This window comes from Lethenteron reissneri, chromosome 29, assembly GCF_015708825.2.
Source record: "Lethenteron reissneri isolate LAM-NWPU_2019-01 chromosome 29, ASM1570882v1, whole genome shotgun sequence".
Lineage (NCBI taxonomy): Eukaryota > Metazoa > Chordata > Hyperoartia > Petromyzontiformes > Petromyzontidae > Lethenteron > Lethenteron reissneri.
In genome coordinates this window covers 4,824,680-4,847,148 of record NC_083807.1, presented here as the reverse complement: position 1 = coordinate 4,847,148, position 22,469 = coordinate 4,824,680, and the positions used below count along the sequence as shown (strand labels likewise).

Here is a 22,469-nt window from a genome sequence, read left to right as displayed (position 1 = left end):
GGGAGAGGGGGGTAGTGGAGCTGGGTGGATGGTGGGGATGGTGGTGGTATGAGTCAACCCATGGCACCTGGGGTTCTGTCCCGTGATCTCCTGCCAGGGAGCCTTCGACACTTCACCTGGCCTCAAAGTGCACCTAGCATGGCACAAGCGCCTTGATGACGTTAACGCCAATTAGTGGTGAACGGCGGTTGTTGTTGTTGTTGGTGGTAGTGAGGGATGGTGGCAGTGATGGCGATGGTAGGTGATGGTGGAGGTAGGTGATGGTGGTGGGGACGGGGGTAGAATTTTCGTATCTGCTCACGGTTAATTTGAAAGAACAATTTAGGGTTGCATTTAAATGAAGGCAAAACAAACTAAATTTGTTATATCCACATGTGACTGTACATGTACAACCAATGTTTTAGTACATCTGCATATAATCTTTGTTTTGTTCGGTAAAGTCACGTAGATATAAAAATAAAGTGAATAAAAATAATACCAAAAAAACCCACTAATGTAGACTGTAGCCTGGTTTTTAATCTGCCTATATTTGAAAACCCACACATTACCAGCACGCATACGTTGAAGCAAGCAGATTGTGGACCGCTTTCGACATTCTGGGTCTCATCATGCTGCTGCTGCTGTATTACCAGATGCCATTTGCGAGAGCACTCCTCCTCAAATGGGGGGACATCGTTCAACACAGAAAGCAATACCACACACAAACTCGTATGTTGGTACATCCTTGCCTCATACACAATGGGTGAGCGCTTGAGCAGAATGCATTGGACAATAAAATCTACTCATTCTAACATTTGTTTAAAGTTTGTTCAACATTGACTGTGTTGTGCCCCCCCCCCCGAGTTACTGAGTTATAACCCCTCCCCATTTAAACAAGATCATGCTGCCACAGATGTGCTAAATGTTACTTACCGGCTCCCACAAATTCGACACATTTTTAAACGGTGAAATGTGTTGAGGGTTACAGAAACAATCCATCATCAAGTTCTCAAAGGTAAAAAACCACAATAATCACTGAGTTGCCAATGACAGTGATGGAGAATGAGCATCGCATCTTGTCTGCAATAGTATCCGCAAATTTACCCCACTGATAACACCAGAATTGCAAATGATAGGATCAATTTTATGATTAACTCTTCATGGAACAAAAAAAAAACGTGTGGATAAGAGGAAGCATGGGTCATAAGGCTGTAGATACGGGTTTTAGTTTATTACTCATTACTAATATAACGAGGAAAATTACACGATTCGAAGGATATCCCGGAAGACATAGGATAATCCACAATAACCACATTGTTCATGAAGTTGGCTTTAGTTAGAATAGGTATAACAAGCGGATGGAAAAGTGAAATATTGAGTAAAGTGTGTGGGTACCTGTGGGAAGATGATACTACAAAAAACTAGAAAGAATGGAGTGTCAAAATGTCCCAATTAAACTAGCATGGGTAATCTTAAAATTGGAAATTAGACAATCTATTGTCCTAAAATAGAATCTACATGTATCCCTCCCTCTCCACGTATCCCTTCCTCGACACAACGTTCTGGCTACCACATGTACTCTATTTGTTATGATAACTGATGGGAAGTCTCATCAGCAGAGGAGGCTCTTGCAGGCGTGTTTTTCCGCTCGTGCATGCAAACATTATTTACAGCCCTGGGCCAGTGTACGAAATTAGACATTCCTGTGAAAGGGATGAGTTAGTGCATGAGACAATTCCGTTTTTTGTTCTCTTTTTCCATTTGTTCGTTACCCCCCCCCCATCATTTACGTTGTAATGTCAGCATCGTGTCTTGAGAATTGCATTTCTATTGGGAATGTTGGCAGCAAGCAATACTACTCTTGTTACATGTTCTTCCACCAACGCACGTAAACACGACCACAACACCCAAATCCTCAGATGCTTCAGCTGGCTCCCTCAACTGTCGGGTCCTTGGACTAACTACACGATCACCCTCACTGCCTTTAGGATCCTTCGTGAACTTGACCCTGCCTTCCCGTTTCTCATCATATCACTCCTTTGAATGTGCTCTCTGCTCCAGCAAACAACGCCTTCTATCGAAGCCCCCAGCCAGCATTCCCTTAGCAGGAGGTCACTCCTCTACTGCTGCCAATGTAGTTTGGAACCTCTCCCTCTGATCATTCGTGCTGTCAACTTCCTGCTCATGGCCTTCTCCTCCACTTAAGTCTGTCTTTTCAAAGATTTCATAGGGGAAGCCGCGCTGGCGAGATGTTAACTGCCTCGCCTGGCACACAGGAGGGTTGTGGGTTCGACCCCGACCCTGACGCCAGCATATTTGGAGTTTGCATCTTCTCCCTGTGGTCGCGTGAATTTCTCGCTGGGTCCTCTAGTTTTTCTCTCCACATCTAGAATGCCCACGTGCTTAGAGTATGTGGCTGCTATACATTTCTAAACGTCGTAGTGACTCCATTTATGTCACTACGCTTGTATAATTGGAGTTTGCATGGATTTTACTCCGGGTTCTCCGGTATTTCCCTCCACATTTAGAATCATGCGTTTGGAGTATTTGGCTGCTATTACATTTCCACATGATAAGCCACTTCGTTGAGCTATCATTTGTGGCCAGGTCGCTTCTGAAAAAGAGCTGTAGAGCTCAATGAGCCTTACCTGGTAAAATGAAAACAATTATGTATCGCTTAGTTTATTTGTTTTCATATATATATAAAATATACGCCTGCTTGTCTCCCATGCTACATGTATCCCACTATTTTGTACCGCACCTTGATAAGTGGTTGCCTCTAGGCTCATTTGAGCAGGACTTTTTTATTGACGTCTTTCTATGCCCACCAAACAGTGTTCGTCGCATGTCAATGCCACCAAAATTTGTAATTATTCGAGCTTGAAACAAGCCAAATTAAGTTCGAGGAGAACTAATTTATTGATGCAATGTGTTGTAGTCATTTGGCACCCATGCGAAGTCCATCAACTCGCTACCCTTGAGTCGGACAAGCAGTATTGAGTGGTACTCATTCTAGTGACATGTGACTGGGAGTTAAACTTGCCAACTGTGAGGCATTTTCGAGAACCACAGACCAAACCTGCGAAATTGTAAAACATAGTCGAGTAATAATTCTTCACCCTCGCAAAGCCTCAATGAGTCACCATTACGTTATCAGGAGGGACTTTTTTATCGTCAAACATTTACAAGAGCCCATATATTTATTTTCGACAATTATATTGCATATCCCTTTGTCGCATGTTATCATGAGAGGTGTTTAACCATACGTCATCACACTGGTCAGTGCCCTTTGGTCAGGCGGGCGCAGCCTAGGCCAAATCAGATATCATTGACCATCGGTGTTAGTCATGGCCAGGAATCAGGCTTAGCGCAGTACATGAACTTCATGCATCGCAGCTCCAACCCTTTCTTAGAGTAAACATACTAAAATACATTTTCATCGTTTACAGCCCCTTGTTTAGTTGTCAATTTACACAATCTGATTGCTATTGATCATTTATTTTGTGTGTATAAACCCCCATACACTGTACGGTATATAACTCTATGGAAGGCTATTATTTTTATTATTATTATATGTGTGTGTTACGAAATCGCCCCTTAGCTAAAAATGGTTCAAGAAGAGGTATAGTGTTTCACGTCATGCGTCTGTTAAGCTGACACTCCTGTGTACAGAACATTTGAGGGGTACATTTTGTTTACAGATTAAGTCCCGTGGTGGAGTCCGAGGCAACATCCCAAACTATTCGGAGGAGTTGTCAATGGAAAATTGCGTAAATCTGTTCGATAAACAGCAGGAGGAAAGCTTGCATTGAACAGGCATGTCATTTCGTTCATTAGCTTAAAAGCATTCACAGGGGGAATAAAATGTGGCCCCGTTGAGTTAGAGATGACCTTAACTGTATGCTATTTAATTTTACTGTAGGTCATGTTGAATTAGATGTGCCTTGTATTGTAGAAAAGTCTGGGCTGCATTCCAATCTGTAAACCGTGTGCCCATCTTGGAGAATGATGGACATGGGCAAATTCACTTAATTTCACAGCATGCCGCTGGATCTTGTACAATCTAGATCATTGTTGGCCAGCATTTGTCACAATCTCAAAATATGTTGGTGAAATACATGCAGCAATAACACCTTACTGGTGGTGCCTTGAGATAATATATATATTTCTCGATTTAAAGCTTTCGTCACTGCAGGGATTCATCTTCTTGGTTCTTTGGGTAAAGTCACGTAGAATGGAAATAATAAAATAATAAAAATAAAACATAATAAAATAATTCTCACGACGTTTCGGCCACAACGCAAGCAGCGTCAGACTCTGTCTCAGAGCCAGACTCTGTCTTCTCGACAGACCTGTTCTTCAACTGAGGACGGCTGCTTGAGTTGTGGCCGAAACGTCGTGAGAATTATTTATTATGTTTTATTTTTATTATTTTATTATTTCCATTCTACGTGACTTTACCGAAATAACCAAGAATATACATATTTCTTTGACTGAATAACCAAACATGAGGTGATGTGCTGCATGATATGAATTTATAAAAAAAATGTTATCTAACATTATTTGCTGTTACTCGAACATTATTTGGAGCACTGCCATCAAGCGCATGTGCTGAAAATGTGTAACCAAATGCTTCTATCACCAAGCCACTTTACTCGAAGCCACAAGCAGCTACTTCTACGAGATCGTGTTCTTGGCTGTGTGTGGATGCAGATTGAAATTGCCAATCCTTTGACTTACAACCTATTAATCCAAGGCCCGTGGCCACATTTTCACACAGCATTCCTCTTGCTCGCACTGTATGCAGTCTATCTGGCCCCTCTTCAAAACAAATAATGATCGTGAAGTTCACGTATTTCTTTTCGTGAAATTATATTGAATCGCAAACGTATTACGGCAACAATAATGGCATCTATTTTCTTATTGGGGGATTTTTTCCCCTCTCATTTGTGAGTCGATAAACTAAAGATCATGAGCCCAACATGTTTAATGGCACATAAACTATAAACACTAAAACAAAACACGCAATACATTAATGGCAAATTGCGCTTAAACATTATACATGTAAACAAAAGCTATTTCAATTATTAAACTATGTACCGGACAACGTCGTGACCCAGACTCGAACACTAAAACCTTTGGCATGGATTTCTGAAAGACAATTCAACCTAACACAGCCTGGTAACAGATGACAAGGATTAGATCAATCAGCAACATGTCCACGACGGTACAAACACGCTTTCAACTTTCGTATATACATGTTGACATTACCACTGCGTTGGTGTTCACAGTTGTGTATCTAGCCAATGTGTCGACTGGACATCTGTGAAAAAAAAAACTTTATAGCTCATCGGATTCCTCCAGTATAAACAAATATTCTGATCCTGTTTTGGCATTCAGTTCTTGAAGAAGCTCCTAGTACGTAAAGCAAAATATCGGACCTCGTACCGAACAACATCGGAGTACACAAATTTGTTTTCAGATTAAAAGGTGAATACAAATGTACAAATATATTCACCTTTTAACATGTCAAGTTGACATATTAATCCCAAATTCAATACAACAGAGTAATTACGCAAATATAATCCTCTACTGAATGCTATTATTTTTTTTACTTTAAAAACTGTTTAGCTAGATGGGCTTCTAAGGTATCTTTAATGGTTGATGCTGTAAAGCCTACAGCACCATGCAAATACATTCACGAATAAGACATCGTGTCCCTTTGGTTTGGAGGTGCTTATTACAGCGGGCAAGTTGTAATCTATACAAAATGATACAACACGTGGCACCAGACATCACTGTAAACACGTGGTCATGATATTTACAGATAGCAAATGTTTTTGACGGTGTTAGAATTCCGATCTGCCAGTGGTGTCGTTCAGAGAACTCTGTGTCTAAAAATTGCGGAGCACGAGGCTCCATTTTCAGCATCAGTGACTTGAAATTCTGTTCCAGGAAAACTGATTTTAATTCCCCATCAAAACAAGTTTTTTTCTAGTGACGTCACAAGGAAACGCACCGACCTCAACCAATGGCCATTCCGCGAGCACGTCACGCGCTTACACTTGTCATAATGGCGTAACAAGTATAACCCGTAAAAACTAAGTTTTTCACTATAAATCCTTTATATGCGTGGCGGCTAGAGTCCTCTCGTCTTCTGGCTTGAGATGGCTGCCACCTATGGGTCAGATGATTGCATTGCACCATTAAGCAATTGGTAATTAAATATAATATTTTTGTCCTAAAAAGTGTAAAATTTTGGAAAAAAATTTTCACGAACATTAATTGTCACGCACAACGAGTCTGTGTGGAACATGTCAGCTCGATTGGATCACGGGAAGTGGGTTAAAAACGACCGAAAGATTTGCACAGTCGTAAGCAAGCAAGCGAACTTAATTTAAAGGATTTAAAAATAGCACAATGCAAGTAAAAAACCAGCCTTAGAAGAAGACTAAAAAAATAAGTCATAGACGTGTAACCTCATTTTACCTGTGAAGAATATATAGTGTCATGTTACGCAGGCTAACCGTGACTTGCGAGAGTGTGTATGTGCTTTGTCTGCATAGCTTCACGTTACATGTACAAAGTCAAGACATAGACCCCCCCAACCTCCCTCCCCGTACAGCCTTAACGGACGTTTCGTGCAAGTGGAGAGATTGAATGAAGGCACGGCGCACGAGGGGGTAGGTGGCCATTGCCACGCCCGGCCGCCTTTGTTTTCCTTAGTGGCGATGTTTACACACCGTCCTAGGTACTAATTGGAGGCTGAGTCGACCTAGGCGAGGCCCAGGCCGGGTTCATCACCAGCGTTGTTTGTGTCATTTATTGTGAAAATTCCGTCACAGTTCCTATGATCACTGTTTCATTGCTTTCATCGCTTTATTTTGGTGATTTCGAAAAGTTTATTCGTTTAGCCATGTTTGTTTGTTGTAGTACAGAGTAAGACTGATGGCCTTAATCTAAGTTGTCTTGTGGTTGTTGTTGTTTGACTTGCATCCTACTGGGATTTTTGCACATAGCGTTGGTGTACGGTATTTTTTCTGCAATATTTTGCTGTCTTTTCTTGGATTTTCTGTTTTTACTTAGTCACATATTCACTTTAAGATGTTTTCTTGTTCATGTTTTTGTTTGTTGCGGTTGCACCCGATTCAAGAGCCGAATGGCTCACAGGGCGATACCTAATAAATGAACTTGAACTTGAACGAGCAGGAATTTAACTCATGCCACCGTGTTTGTAGCAAGGACCACTAACCATTGCACACTACCGCTCGCTACAGACTCGGCACAAATGCGCACACGCGCGCGCCACTGGTTAAATTCTTCTCTGAAAGAGGTCGCGTAATCCCGCGAAATAAAACAAACATTTATCTCACGTTGTATAAAGCCAGAACTGTATTTATTGTTGCTGTTGGGTCTTTTCAATGTAAAGTACAGCCTGTATGTTAGCTGACTGATGTTCCAAGGTATGTGCGTGTGTAAAGCTATACCCACCTTTAAAAAAAAAGGAGCACACACACATTGTAAATGGTATTTTGGCGTGCTGGTTGAGAGTAATTAAAAGGAAGGCTGGCTTCAACAGTCAGAAACCATTAAGCTCTTCAATTGCTTTCATCTAATGTGCTGCCAAATCTCTCCACAAAGCCTGCCACTGATGAGACAGCCAATTTCTGGCTTCATGCTGATAACATCTTCCAGCTTTGCAGCACGATCTGCAAGAATGAATGGTCATGAGGTTTGAAATAATGTTAGGAATCCACTGATCAACCAAGGCCAACCGAATGTGTTAAACACTTCAACGAGTCCTCTATAACGGACACATTATGCACTACACGCTACAATTCACGTATTTAATTTATGTTTATTACAAGGTGAATAAAATAAGTGTTCTTACATCAGCGCACTCCTATCCTTGTGGTGTAAGCTCATTTTTGGCAAGAAGCATCGACGCAAATCACCTACAATAGCAATGCATAATCAGCATTACTATGAAGAATATATTGTAACAATAAGCTAACAATACACCCCCTTCACATTTTTGTCTCAACATAAAAAGCAAGTATTGTTTTACACACCCTATCGGCTACACAGCCTTATGGGAGTGCAATTTTTTTTCGACACCGATTTAATTTCTTGCAAATGTTAAATGTTCACGGGACATTTAGTTGATGCTGCCGCGGTTTATTTTTTTTGATGAGCATAGTGGACTTTCAATCCAAAGTGCATCGGGTTCGATGTCGCAGCGTGGCAGTTTCAGCAGTGGGAAAGCTTTTTCTATCATCCTCTTTCCATCCAGCAGCACGTGTAGACCACAGTTCATTGTCAAGGTGTGTATGGTGGAGTCAAGTGTGGGTACTCCCTATCTCAGGGGTCGGCAACCTACGGCTCCGGAGCCGCATGCGGCTCTTTACGGGCTGCTTCTTGACGATGAGTACGTATGTACTCAGATGCATTGCGGCTCTTGAAATACTGAATTTTGTACCGAATTGGAAAGAAATGGCTCTTCTTGTTATTTTGGTTGCCGACCCCTGCCCTATCTCTTCAAAGTCATCTGCCCAGTATGGAAGAGTGGACCATCCATAGAGGCTCCATTGTGCTCCCTTTACTGGAAACGCTTTCGCCAGCAGGGCCGTGGGCAAGCAATTGCAGGGCTGCACCTTCACCTTTGCATCTATCACAAAGTAGTCACATTCTGAAAACATAATAATCTACAGCACTCGTGTTTGTATCTCTGTGCTTGTTGTAGCGGTTAGCGCGCTGCGCTACAAACCTGGCGACCCGGGTTCGATTCCCGCTCACGGCCAACATCGGTGACGATTATCTGAACCGCTCCTGGGCCTCCCCTAGGTCGACTCAGCCTCAAATGAGTACCTGGTGCGATGTGTAAACATCGCCACTGGGGAGACAAAGGCGGACGGGCGTGGTGTTGGCCACCCACCCCCTCGTGTGCCGTGCCGGCCTTCATAGGTGCTCGCTAACAGCACTTGCCCCTACAGTCTGTTAAGGCTATACGGGGGATCTTTGTCTTTGTTGTTTTTTTTCTCCCCCAGCGCTGATTCGAGCACTGCAATTGTATTTGTGATTCCCTTTCGAGAATGTGCCCAGGGGGTGCTACTGTGGCAAGATGTTAACTACCTCGCTTTATTTGCAGGATGTCGTGGGTTTAATCTCGACCCGGACGCCTGCTGTATATTTGGAGTTTGCATGTTTCTCTCCCCCGTCGTCGCGTGGATTTCTTTCTGGGTCATCCGGTTTTTCTTTCCACATTTATAAACATGCGCTTAAAGTTTTTGGCTGTTATACATTGCCACGCGTTAAGGCCACTTCATTCAGCTATAATCTGTGGCCAGGTCGGTTCTGAAAAACATCTATATGGCTCAGTGGGCCTTACTTGGCAAAATGAAACATAGTGGAGTTTAGTTGAGCTATTATTCGTGGCTAGGTCGCTTCTGAAGAAGAGCTACATTGCTCAGTGGGCCTAACCTGGTAAAATAAATATAGTAAAAAATTAACCCGTAAAAACAAAGTTTTTCACTATAAATCCTTTATATGCGTGGCATCGGTTTTATTTTATTATTCATTTCTGTTTTTCTTGAGTAAGAGTTTCATTTTTATCACATTGGTATTTTAAATTAAATATGATTTTTTTTTTACCTAAAAAGTGTACAATTTAGGAAAAAAATTTTCACGAACATTCATTGTCACGCACAACGAGTCTGTGTGGAAAATGTCAGCTCGATTGGATCACGGGAAGTGGGTTAAAAAACGACCGAAATATTGGCACGGTCGTAAGCGCGCAAGCAAGCAAGCAAGCGAACTTAATATAAAGGATTAAAAAATAGTACTACAATAGTAGGCCAAAATAGCCGTCCAGAGGGCATCTTTTGAGCTCTGTCAACTGGAGGCGCTTCTGCTAGCAGTGGCGTGAGCAAGCAATTGTAGTGATGCACCTCCATCTCCATAGCATTTTATTTGCCAATTAATTAACCCAAATGTAATCGGCACTAGGAGCTGTTGGTTTTTATTCTGCTTCGAGATAACGTGAACAGAATGATCATCTCGTGCAAAAGACTGCAAATGCTATTTTACACACCAGAGTACTGAGATGTGCATGTAAACTAAATATCATGAAACATAAAAAAAATATCTCTAGGCCACCCAAGGTTATATAAGAACTCGAAATTTTGGAGAATGTAATGGTCAGCCAATGTTTTTCTTCAACGCAATAAAATCCAGTCTTGGATAAATTATCAGCAAGTAGAAAAAATAAGCCAAAAATAGTTTTGCATATTGCATTTTAAAGGCCAAACGCTTAGTTTGTTGGAGCCAAACATACCTTACCAATGAATCGAAACAATTACATTAAATGTTATCCAAATTTTTATTTTTTACAGATTTCTTTAATCTCATGCATAGTTTTGTAGAATGTGTTTTATATTGCTCGGTGCGCAAAATCACTTTCATAAACATGTAAAAATGACGAAATCCATAAAATATCAATAGGGATTTGTCAATATCTGTAGAGAGGCAAGATCTTATAGATATGAATTAAATACTCAGTAGGTGGTGGTCATTTGATGGCAGGGTTGGTGAATTGAGCTGAAATTATATCTGAAAGTCATTAGCATCAGTATAATCATAGCCTAGTTTTTTTTTTATATAATTGCACGAGTTCAATGTTTTATTGGAGAATAACGATTCGTGTACAGGGGGCTTGGTTTAAGAACGGCACCTTTAAAGATATGCAGTTTTTATTGATCGATTGATTAGTCAGCAGTCATGGGTCAATCCATTGTTGGATGAAGGCCTCTCCAAGCCGTCGACCATCTCTAAGCGAAGGCGTCAGATGTATGAAAATGCCTCCGCCGTAGGCTAAAAGGTGCCCCAGCGGGGAAGTACAGCAAGTGGGTTGATGCTGTTTGACACGTAGGCTTTCACGACCAAAATTATCCATTTAAGATCAAAACAGGAGGATTTGTCTACAACTCTGGCTGTCGCCCGATTGGGCTGGCTGTAATTACCGGCGAAACGTGGTACTTAAATTGTAAATGTTGCGGGTTTAAGTTCCGACACACCGGTGTGCTGTACTCGTAACGAAGTGGGACGTTTTGTTTACGTGACAAACCTTACTGATTGGCCGTGTCGGGTGATGGTGGGTTTAACGACACATTTCTATTTACGCGATCTAACTCCAAAAAAACCTCTATTAAGGTTTATGACTGTGTGGAGTTTAAGTGTTATCCTCTTGGCATGTTCGGATTTTATTTGTATATGTCATTCTCTTTCAACAATGCAAAATGAAGTACGCTTCGCCAAAAATGTGGTTAAAGATATCGAGGGGTGGTGTATTACTACTGCACAGTATGACCAGCGGGTATTTTAACTCAAGCGTGTAGTATTTTGTCGCGACTTGAAATGCGCAAAACATGCGAGCGCCTTCACCTGGTGTGCTGCGTGCAGTTTTGGTGGACAACAAATTAATTCAAGAGGATAATGGTGACTTGATGTTATAGGGCATAAGGGTGTCATCCGTGATGCCACTCACTGCAGTGCGCCAAAGCACAACCAATGTTTGTACGTCCTGTTAGACTGCAGTGGTTCTTCTAAACCTGGGGGTGCGAGATGCCCTTTCTGGGGGTGCGAGACGTGGCCAGATTTTTCTAGAAGGTAAATAATCGAAACACAAATTAAGCACGGACACGCAAACACAACTGCTTAGTTTTGATCAATCACATGCATTTATTAACGTAATATATTTTATTCTTTTACGAACGAGAATCAAAGGAGTGCAAAGACTTCAGTGAAAGTTAAGAAGCACTGTGTTCGAGTGGTGGGTAACTGCTGCCACCTGCTGGCAATAATAAGCAACTGAACGCATACATCTTCTTGGTTCTTTCGGTAAAGTCACGTAGAATGTAAATGATAAAAAGAATAAATAATAAAAATAATAAAATAATTCTCGCTGCGAAGATTATTTTATTATGTTTTATTTTTCTTATTTTATTATTTCCCTTCTACGTGACTTTACCGAAAGAACCAAGATGATGAATCCCTGCAGTCACGAAAGCTTTAAAACGAAATTTAGAATTTGCATGTTTTTTTTTCCGTGACAAACCTTACTAATTGGCTGTGTCGGGTGGTGGCGGAATTAGCGACGCGTTTATGTTTATGTGCGCTAACCCAAAAACCTCGATTTTGAACGGAGTTACTAATGGGGTGGAGGGAAGGCAAGCCAGCACCCAGCCAGGACACTGGAGTCATAGCGCTATTTTGTTTTAATGAAGAGGATGATACTATTCCACACTCGCCATATATCTGTAAAGAGTAGGGATTAATATCCACATTGTATCCTTCCAAATGCGACCTGCCGATCGACTGTGGCGTACATTTATACATTTATAAATATACTGCACCGCTGTGTATACAGAGCTGAGGTGCGGTAAATAAAGTAGCATTCATAAGAGCCTTACTGACATAACATATATTTAGGGGCCGTCCATTAATGACGTCACGCGATTTTGGACGATTTTTGACCCCCCCCTCCCCTCGTCACACGGCGTCACAAAAATGCAGACCCCCCCCTCAAATATGACGTCACAAAGCTCTCCCCCCCCCCCGCTCAAAACCATATTTCCATTTTGCAAAAAAAACATGCTTCAAATCGCTTTAAACTATTGTCATGTTAGTGCGTATTTAATGTGGCGCTGCACTCTGATGTTGTAGGAGAAAACATTTATTGAAAAGTCTATTTAATTAAGTATAACGTGTTGTCTATATTTATTTAAAGTTTGCGCATTTTGATGTGACGTCAAATTTCTCACCCCCCCCCCGTCACACATCGTCATAAATATCTGAACCCCCCCCCCTAGGTGCGTGACGTCATTTATGGACGGTCTCGTAGGCAATTTATGTCATCCGCACATGGAACGCTATAAAAAAAATTCTGAGCAAATGTCAAACATCCCCATGTATGAAACCGTGTTTTTGCACTTTCTAAACTCACCACTAGAGGGCGGGACAGTTTTCTTGAAAAAGTTTTGGAGGGTCCACGTTAGAATTGTTTAAATATGGCATCCCCAGTACCTGACATGTATTTATATAATGAATACTTTAAAAGGTGAAAAACAAGGCAACATTTTTTCATGACCGAGGCAATGGTAGAAATGTAATGTCTGATACAGTAAATCTAGCTGTGATATCAAATCTAGCTGTGACGGTCCCACCTGATAACGGAGACTTGTGTTGCCTCCAAAACGTCGTGATTTATTATTTTATTTGTATTATTACTTTTATTAAATTTAATTTTATTTTTTACCTACGTGACTTTATCGAAAAAACATAAGAGTATCAGCTTTGTCATTTCAAGCCTCAGGAAATACAGTTCCACGAAACACTAAAGTCAGCAATAATGGAGAAACGTTAACTTGTAATTCCTTAGCATGCTCGGTACAACTTTGTTATTTCACAAAGCTCTTGGAGCCTCTGACCAGGTGTCAAACTCCTTTCCAGTGCTCTCACTTAGCATGCCTTTACAATAATCACCTCTCACACACTCTGAACTCGCGTTTCCACCTGTTCTGCTCTTCCCAGGATCGTGATATTTCTCTGAAGAGTTGTCCTGGGAAATCTGGAAGTCTTCCCGGGACATTGAAAGCCTCAGTTTTCATCACGTGTGGAATCATACACCACTCAAGGCAATACCATTTGCATGGAGTTCCCCCTTCTGCCAGTATTGTGAGATCTTCCCATGATATTAAAAATATATAAATGTGTTTATTTCAGAGGTGGCAACCCATCTGAACTTAGTTTTCTTGCCTATCTGGCACTGACTCTCCCAGGCTCGCCCAGGTCTGCTCAGAAGTCTCTCTGCTCAGATCTCAAACATGCAGTCGACGATAATATGATAATTGTTTTTTTTACCCTTTTATCTGGCAACAAAACTGACACCTTTTTTTTACAAGGAGTCATGTTTGCATTGACCACAATACCTGCGGTCGGAATTCAAACAAAAAACAGTCGACGGTTAAAAATAATTCAGCTCACTCGCCATACAAGTTCTCTCTATAAAACAACCCTCCATAATTCAGAGAAATCACGGTGTCAGTATTTAAAGTCAAGAAACAATTGTTGTTCATCAATCATCAAGCTCTGTCCTTGTCCAGCCTTCATGCCAGCCACACACCATCTTTGCAAACACACCAGGGACCTGCGTGCTCCCTAACCTCCCTTACACAAAAGTAATATTTTAAACAACTTAAAAAAAAACTCGCTTTAATGAAATGTACCGTACTAGCAATGAAAGAACTCCACGACTCCAGGAAGTGGCCCCGAAGCTTGCCACAACGTAAGGGGCCGTGGCCAATTACAGCCAACGTCAGTTTACCGTGGACAATTAGAGCCAAGCCCAAACATAACAGTTAAAAAATAATGTTAATTTTTTTTATGATAGAATATAGTATTGTCATTAGTATGACATAAGTATACCAAGTTTGCAGTCGATACCACATTGGGAAGTGGGCAAAAATTTAGTTAAAAGATTTGAGATTACAACAATGACGACAACAACAGAGTGAATTCTAGATTTGTAGTTTTCGTGACTGCAAGGATCCATACTCTTTGGTTCTTTTGGTAAAGTCACGTAGGTGAAAAAAAGTAAGAATAAAAATAACTTAATTAAATGTAGTTATTTTTATTTTTTATTTTCACCTACGTGACTTTACCGAAAGAACCAAAGAGTAACAGACAGAATGAGTTAATAAAGAGCGTGTAAAATAATAATAAAAAGCAACACGATCTGTGAACTCCTTCGCATTACCACACGTGTAGACTTTAAGCAGATATCTGTCAAATATATTTCCAAAATTTGCACTTTAAGTGACGTTATCTATGCAAATGTCTACAGTGTAAGGTAATCCGTTGGAGTCGAATTTCTTCAGCAAAGATTTGCAAATACAGTTCACATACTAAATGTATGTACTAAATGACCGGCAACATTTAACTAAAACACTACGTGTAACTTGCAATATTAACCCTGTACAGTTAGTGTACTTTGATCATACAACTTCTTATCTTTGTGCACTATGCAGTGTACAGTATGCTATTTTGCCAGTGTTATTGTTAGCTCCTGGTAACACTACCAAATGCTCAATGCAGTAATTCCAGGTAGACTGGTTTCTTTTCTGTCCCTATCTCCCGATTTGAAAATATGAAAATCAGTATTTGTTGCGTGACTTGACTCTTTAGAGCTGCCCATGATTGTTTCCTTAACCGCAGCGCCGTACCACGGAGAGAAGAATATCTCTCACCCCCCAGCATATGAATATTTTAAACATATTCAACATTAACTTTTTATAACTTCTTTTTTTAAAATCAGGATCTGAAACATGTAAATGTGTACCCTGGTGTGCGTCGCTGGTGGTGGATTGTGTGACCGCACACACGATGCTCAGCGCAGGTTAGTGAGGGCTGGAATCAAACTCAAGGCACTGGATTCCCATGCGCAGGTGGTAACTTTTGCACTAACAGCACAACTCCCTTGTGCAGTCATTAGAGTACAACGTCGTATCTTATTGCGCTCCCATTCTCGCCCATTCTCATCAGCTTGTGGGTGGTATTTTAGCATTTATGAGAAATTGGTATGTTTACAACATCGCCGTCAAAGGCTGCTTCAGGCAGTTGCCAACGAAAGATTAAAATTAAATCGAACTTGAGAAAAATTCATGTTATTACGTGATCGAGTGTGGCTAGAAATGAATAGTTAAATTGAGGAATGACTCAGATCGGCATTGGTGTTTAGATTATATAATTTACTTCTTCAAAGTTGTTGTTTGATTCTTTAGGTAAAATCACGTAGAAAGAAAACATAAATAAAATAATAGCATACGACGTTTCGATTGCAACACAAGCGATCGTCATCAGGTACAAATGAAAGAGAAAACAAACCTAGTAAACTTCAATACAACACAGAGAGTCGGCTAACACAACAGTCAAAACCCTACCTGGTTGATTACGTTCTTCCAAAGATTGCTAAATATGAGAGAGAGACAAAACACAGAAACGGAGACACATAGACAGACACATACGCAGAGAGAGAGATAACACAGAGACACACAGAGAGAGACACACACATAGGCACACAGAGTTGTTCTTACATATCGACTGATACGTATCGACTAATGATACGTATAAAACCAAAATGCGTAGTGGACGTCTCCTTCTTGTAACCTTGAATTACACCAATTTCCGTCCCAATTTTGCTGAGGTTTTGGCTTTCAGATGTATGAATGTATCCACTTGTCTGGAAAAACCAGTGTGGAGTTACCATATGCCTATGATGTAGCTGCTATGATAAGAACAGCGTATCAGTGCACAATCAAGGACAACAATACCAGGTTTCGGCTCATCATGCATGCATGCCGCCTGTGCACGGTTTGTGAAATCTGCACAGCTTGCCATTGGACGATATCTCTATGCAAATGTTACTTTTTGGCAGCCCACTCACTTTTTTTTCCACGACCGACCTGATATTTTTTAAACGAAATGTTCCAAAAAAAAAAAAATCGAGCATTACTTCCAAGTTTTGAGACAAGCTTAAGGTCTGCAAGCATCAAGTGTACTTTAGTGTTTTTTTTCTTCATTTGCCTGCATACATTTGGATACGTTTCAAATTGTGAGTACTACATTCATATATGAACACACCCTTGTTTAAGTACAGATTAATGTATATATATACACACTGTGTGTTGAAAACTTACAGTATTTAAATTGTCACGTGAAACGCGAAGCTCCAAATAACATAGCAATGGTACACGACTCTGAAAGAGAAATAGGACAAAAGTAGAGAACAAACGGGAAGATCGTTTTGAGCAGGATTTACCATGAACATACAAATATCAAGGTCCACGGATAAACTTGCCCTTAAATATGTTGTGATGATGTCACTGCACAACCGATCCATTGTTCGGACATTGAAGTTCGTGAACCTCTCTTAAATGTTACGGTTTTGGTTTTACAGTGCCGTTCATATTTATAGAGGGTCTAAGTCAAACGGCATCTCAAGCATTTGTACAAAAATGTGGGACATGTACGTAATTGGGATGAAAGTGAGATAGATACTTTGTGTAATTTTTTTTAAAATGAAGTGAGATGCAGTTGAAAACACTATACAATAGATAGGAGACAGTCATACGCAGGTGCCACGGTGGCGAGATGTTAACTACCTCCCCCGGTATACGGGAGGTCGTGAGTTCGATCCCGATCTGATGCCTGTGTATTGGGAGTATGCATGTTCTCCCCATGGTCACGTAGATTTGTATCCTCCGGTTTTTCCCTCCACGTGTAGAAATATGCATTGAGCGCATTTGCCTGTTATACATTTCCTCGCGATAAGCCACTTTGTTGAGCTATCAATTGTGGCCAGGTCGCTTCTGCAAAAATAATTATATAGCTCAGTGGGCCTTACCTGGTAAAGTAAAACAATGTTTAGTTTCGTGATAGGGTTTTTACCCTTTAAACTGGTACAGGACCAAAATAAGAGGCCAGCAGCAGAGAAGTACATGGCGACCTCCCATTGAGGAGAGGATGATTGAGGGTTTTGCCAGGTAACCTTGGTTCCTGGAGCAGAGAGCACATGCAGGAAAGTTGAGCGAGATGAGAGGGGACGGTTGGGCAGGGGTTAGATCAAGAAGGACCTTGGACATTTTGAGGACAATTCTAGATTTGAAGCTTTCGTGACTGCAAGGATTCATATTCTTAGGTTTTTTCGGTAAAAAATTAAATTAATAAATTAATAAAAGTAAAATAAAATAAAAATTACGACGTTTCGGAGGCAACACAAGCTTCCGTCTTCAGGTGGAACCGTCACAGCACGACTGCTGTATCAAGGACAATCTTGGAGTCGACTCAGGAGTGGATTTGGAGCTTTTGGAGGTATCTAAGGATTGGGGGCATGTGGTTCTGTCTTGCAATGGCATTCTCGAATGTTTTGAGCTTGGAGGTGAGAGAAGTAGGAGCATTGCAGATGTTAAAGTTGGAGGTGATGAAGACACAGGTGAGGGTTTGAGCATCACACAGGGCAAGGGAATGCTGGATATGGGAGATGTTGCACAGGTGGAGGTTGGAAGTTCCTGTCGAGTTGAAATATGTAGGAAAAGAATGAGAGCTTGGGGTCAGTCATAACCATCAGACATTTTTTTTCTAACCATCGAACAAAGACGGTCACTGCATCGCACACTTTCAGATGCACTTCTGCAGCCATCTGCAATGCTCTTGCTTGCGATATTAGGGAGCCACTGGAGCTTCACCCATTTAAATCTAGATTTAAAACTAATTTCTTTAGAACTGCTTTCGTGTTCGTTTGTTGTCATTCCCCCGCACCTCCGATTAGCACGGTTGGCTACGTACGGTGCGAAAAAAGTTCAACATACATACATAGCTAGCCTTTTGCCCGTCCAAGGACGGGTGTATTGCAGTAAATTTGAAACTTGCAAGCGAAAAGCAGACCGTGACGTGATATTTATTGCATCAATTCGTGTGCAATTTGTAAGGCCGCGGTGACACAGACTTATTTAATTTAAAGGTTATAATCCCTTGTTCATCATGACGTCCTTTTTACTTTGACGTCTCAATAGCGTTACGGAGATCACGTGACGTAGTGAGGGTTGTCAGTTGACGCCGAGGAGGGGGGAGGAGGCGCCCCGCCCCCCCCATGTGGAGTGACGTCACCCACTAATTATTGTTAATGGGGGGGGGGGGGGTGTCCATTTGGAGGACGTCACCTGCTAATGAATATTAATGAGGGGGGCTGGTCGATGTGAAGTGACGTCACGAGCGTTAAGGACAGATATTGCTGGGTGATGATAGGAGGTATTCCAGAGTTGCACACACCCTTTGTGAGTGTGATATCATAGTCAAGTTGCACATTCAAAGTGAAGTCTTTATTCAGAGGTGGCTTTTTGCCAACGAAGAGGACTTCAGTTTCTTGGCAATGGTTCGCTGGAGCAGATTTGAATTAATCCAGGATGTGGCCATATCAAAGGCGGGATACGAGATTGGACAGGTTGAGTTGCTGTGGGCATCTCGGTGCAATATCCCGACTTACCAGCATAATGCGGTACAGCAGAGTGGATTGATAAAGTATGTCCCTTGGGATAGAGTATTGCCCCCTCGCATGTTTGTGTTTTATCCAAGTACTCCGGTTTCCTCCCAATAGTATACGCATTCAGTAATTGGCTGAACACAACTTAATATCTAGATAACTACAGAACAATTGTTGGAGCCAGCTCACTGCATCTCACAGTCCCTGCAGTTCCTATATAACATTAATCGTTAGGTTTATTTTAATTAATGTTTTAATGAACCCAACAGCTTCTGCCGACAATGGGAGTTGCAGGTAACAGGGTAATGAATAGGAGATCTGCCGTAATTGTTTCCGGCAATCGTTTTGGGAGTGAGCTTTTGAGATTGGAGGTTGGAGAGTCACATAAGCTGAACATGAATAAGTCATTAAATATTTTGTTTAAACACGCTTTAATGAAATGTACCGTAATGGCAGAACTCCACGACTCCAGGAAGTGGCTTCAAAGCTTGCCCTAACGTAAGGGACCGTGGTGATTTACAGCCAACGTCAGTTGAGCATGGACAATTAGACCCAAGCCGAAACATCACATAGAAAAAATATTGTTTAAATGTTTTTATTTTTATTTTTAATGATAGAATATAATATTGTCATCAGTATGACATACGTATACCAAGTTTTGCAGTCGATACCACATTGGGAAGTGCGTTAAAATTGAGTTACAAGATTTGAGGATACAACAACAACAGACAGAGTTAATAAAAAGCGTGTAATAATAAAAAGGACATGACCGGCCTTTGTTGGATGTGTGCTCAGTCGAAGACCTCCTTCTCCCCCATGCAACATAGGCTGCTGCAAACACCGATCCTGCCACCCACATTGCCCCGAGCAGAGGCAACATTCAGACTGCCCATGCACGACTCAAGTTTGACTCACAGGTTGTCTTCTTACTGACTGATGGATTTAGATTTTATAAATTGTATTAACTGTGCATGCTTTCATTATCACGAACGGGCAAGGTGAATCACCTTGGGATATATTTATATTGAGCTTGGGATTTGCAATTGCTTGAACAAAGCAACGAAATACTTCCTCCTGCAGAGCTAATCATTCACGTAAATCTAAAAACTTTATTTTTCTGGCACGAGCATTTTCGTCCCATGGTGGTGGGAACATATGTTGCATAAAACATGAAAAAGTTCATCATTTCAAAAATGCTATCCATAAAGTACGGTACTATCGATGCCCCCCATGTTTTCTTTGCTCGCCGTAATTTTCACTCTTCAGTGTGAATCGTGTATCATTCGCGTAGTCTCACTTGCTGATGCTGTTTTACACATTCCTTGCTGTTGTGTTGCTTAATGATTTACCTGTAGTTGTAAAACTCAAAGGTCAGTTAGTATTAGGAAAGTGAACGAGGACTTGCTAATGCAGAATCTACACTCATGTCAATGAATAATTATCGATTATCAGTCACCACTAAAAAGAAAATACATTAATGTACGGCCACTACCCAATGCATTAGTTACTTTTGTTATCAAAAGTGTGTTTAACTTAAGTGTTGGCAGTAACACCATAATTATGATTCTCCCTGGACACCATTGAAATTCCTGGAATGTGTGAACAAGGACTTACGTATACAAGTTAAGTTGAGCTGTGGAATGTGAAATTGGGGGTGGAGAGTGGCAAGAAATCGTTTGAGGTCAATGTCAAAAAGCCACGGCGAAGGAGGAAGCTTAAACGCTGACATGCCATAGCATGTTGCTTGTCCCACCTCTGTACAAAGGTTCTAGAGGCTACTTAGTCCTGTTGAAGCCCAAGTCCGTAACAGATTGAGTACGATTTTTTTGTTTACCTTTCGAAGTTAATACTGCATAGGTTTGTGTTTGCGGTTGTGCTGTATTGCGCTCCAATGTGTCTTCGGGTTGTGTTTCGACGTGATGTCCGACGTTTTGCTTTGTGCGCTGAGAGCTAATTCAGGAAATGAATTCTATTGTTCAGCAGCACATTCGTTTCCTGAAGAAGCCGCGAGCGCGATGTGTTGTACCGAATATGCTGTTCGGCTTGATGTCCGACGTTTTGCTTAACCTGCTGAAAGCTTCTGCACGTAATGGAATAGACTGCACTGTTGTCGTGAATACAGTAAAATGTTCAGTTCCACGTGGGGCAAAGCAATGGACATCGTGGCGAAAAACACAGTACAACACAACAAAACATCAGACAACGATGTCAACATTGACATTGCTTATTTTTAAAATGTTACATTCCATTTGAATTGTCTCATATTAGAAATAAACTGGCTTAATAGACATTTAAATGCGATACGCGACTTCAAAATGTTAAACTCGATAATGATCTCATGAATGTCTCATCATTTTAATGTATACCTGATCAATATGACATCTCGGCCTGTTTACCTCCGCACAAATGTTGTAGCCACATTGCCAAACTTTATTGGGCAGTTGCAGGAATGCGTTATTTGCCTTGACGGTTTAAGTTACCGGAGTATTAATTCGTGAGTGTGTGCATTTCTTTTTCACAGTTTAATACGAGAAATGGCCCACGATTTCCAGCGTAATTTGAGACGCAACCTGCCGGGATTCAAGGCAAGGCAAGTATTGATATTAATGTTTAATCTATGTCCCCAATGTTGTCCTGATTGTGTCGTTGGCATCACGTGATGAGATGAAGAGTAAATTTGGAACTCTAGCAGAGCGGTGCATCACTCGATGTTAGATGATGGTGTGTGGAAGGAGGTTATACAGAACTGCATATTCCATTCTAGATTTGAAGCTTTCGTGACTGCAAGGATTCATACTCTTAGTTTTTTCGGTAAAGTCACGTAGGTAAAAAAATAGAAATTAAAATTAATAAAATTAGTATTTTATTTTTATTAATTTTTAATCAAATTTTTTACCTAAAAAATATGATTTTATTTTTATTAATTTAAATTTAAATTTTTTAACTACGTGACTTTACCGAAAAAAATAAGAGTATGCATATTCCATGTTTCTTTCGGTAAAGTCATCTACGTGACTTTACCGAAAGAACCATGGAATATGAATTCCTGCAGGACGATGTTGCACACTCGAAATGAAGGACGTGAGCAGGTGCTCCAAATCGAGGGCAAACACATTTATTGTGGTTAATAGCAATCTTGTGAAGAACAGCAGCGTCACTCTGTAAAATGCAACAGCACGTGTGTCACACACAGCAATTCTTCCGAGTCGCCATTAACCATGTGGCTGGTGTCCAAGTGTGGTTATTCAATAACCCTGCCAGCCACCTACAGGCCCGTTTCAGTCATCACATGCTGCTGTACACACATGCATTGATGTACTGCACAGCACATCAGGACTTTCACAGAACCACACTTTACTCCCTTGCTGCACAAGGATATAATTAAAAGAGTGATCCG

The 22,469-nt window shown here is 41.0% G+C and overlaps 1 protein-coding gene across 4 annotated transcripts in view; it reads left to right on the top strand.

Annotated features, from left to right (window-relative positions):
• Positions 1 to 16,541: 16,541 nt before the first annotated feature.
• The window catches only part of LOC133349174 (SH2 domain-containing protein 6-like), a 33,540-nt gene continuing 27,612 nt past the window's right edge, over positions 16,542 to 22,469 (top strand). The window contains exons 1-2 of one of the 4 annotated variants that reach the window (XM_061562445.1): positions 16,542 to 16,645; positions 21,594 to 21,662. In XM_061562445.1, the coding sequence (XP_061418429.1) occupies positions 21,607 to 21,662 (56 nt within the window). In that variant the 5' untranslated portion in view covers positions 16,542 to 16,645; positions 21,594 to 21,606. Of the gene's footprint in view, positions 16,646 to 19,899; positions 19,990 to 20,753; positions 20,888 to 21,593; positions 21,663 to 22,469 lie in introns of those variants that run through there. The other 3 variants (XM_061562442.1, XM_061562443.1, XM_061562444.1) reach the window with 3 other exon arrangements.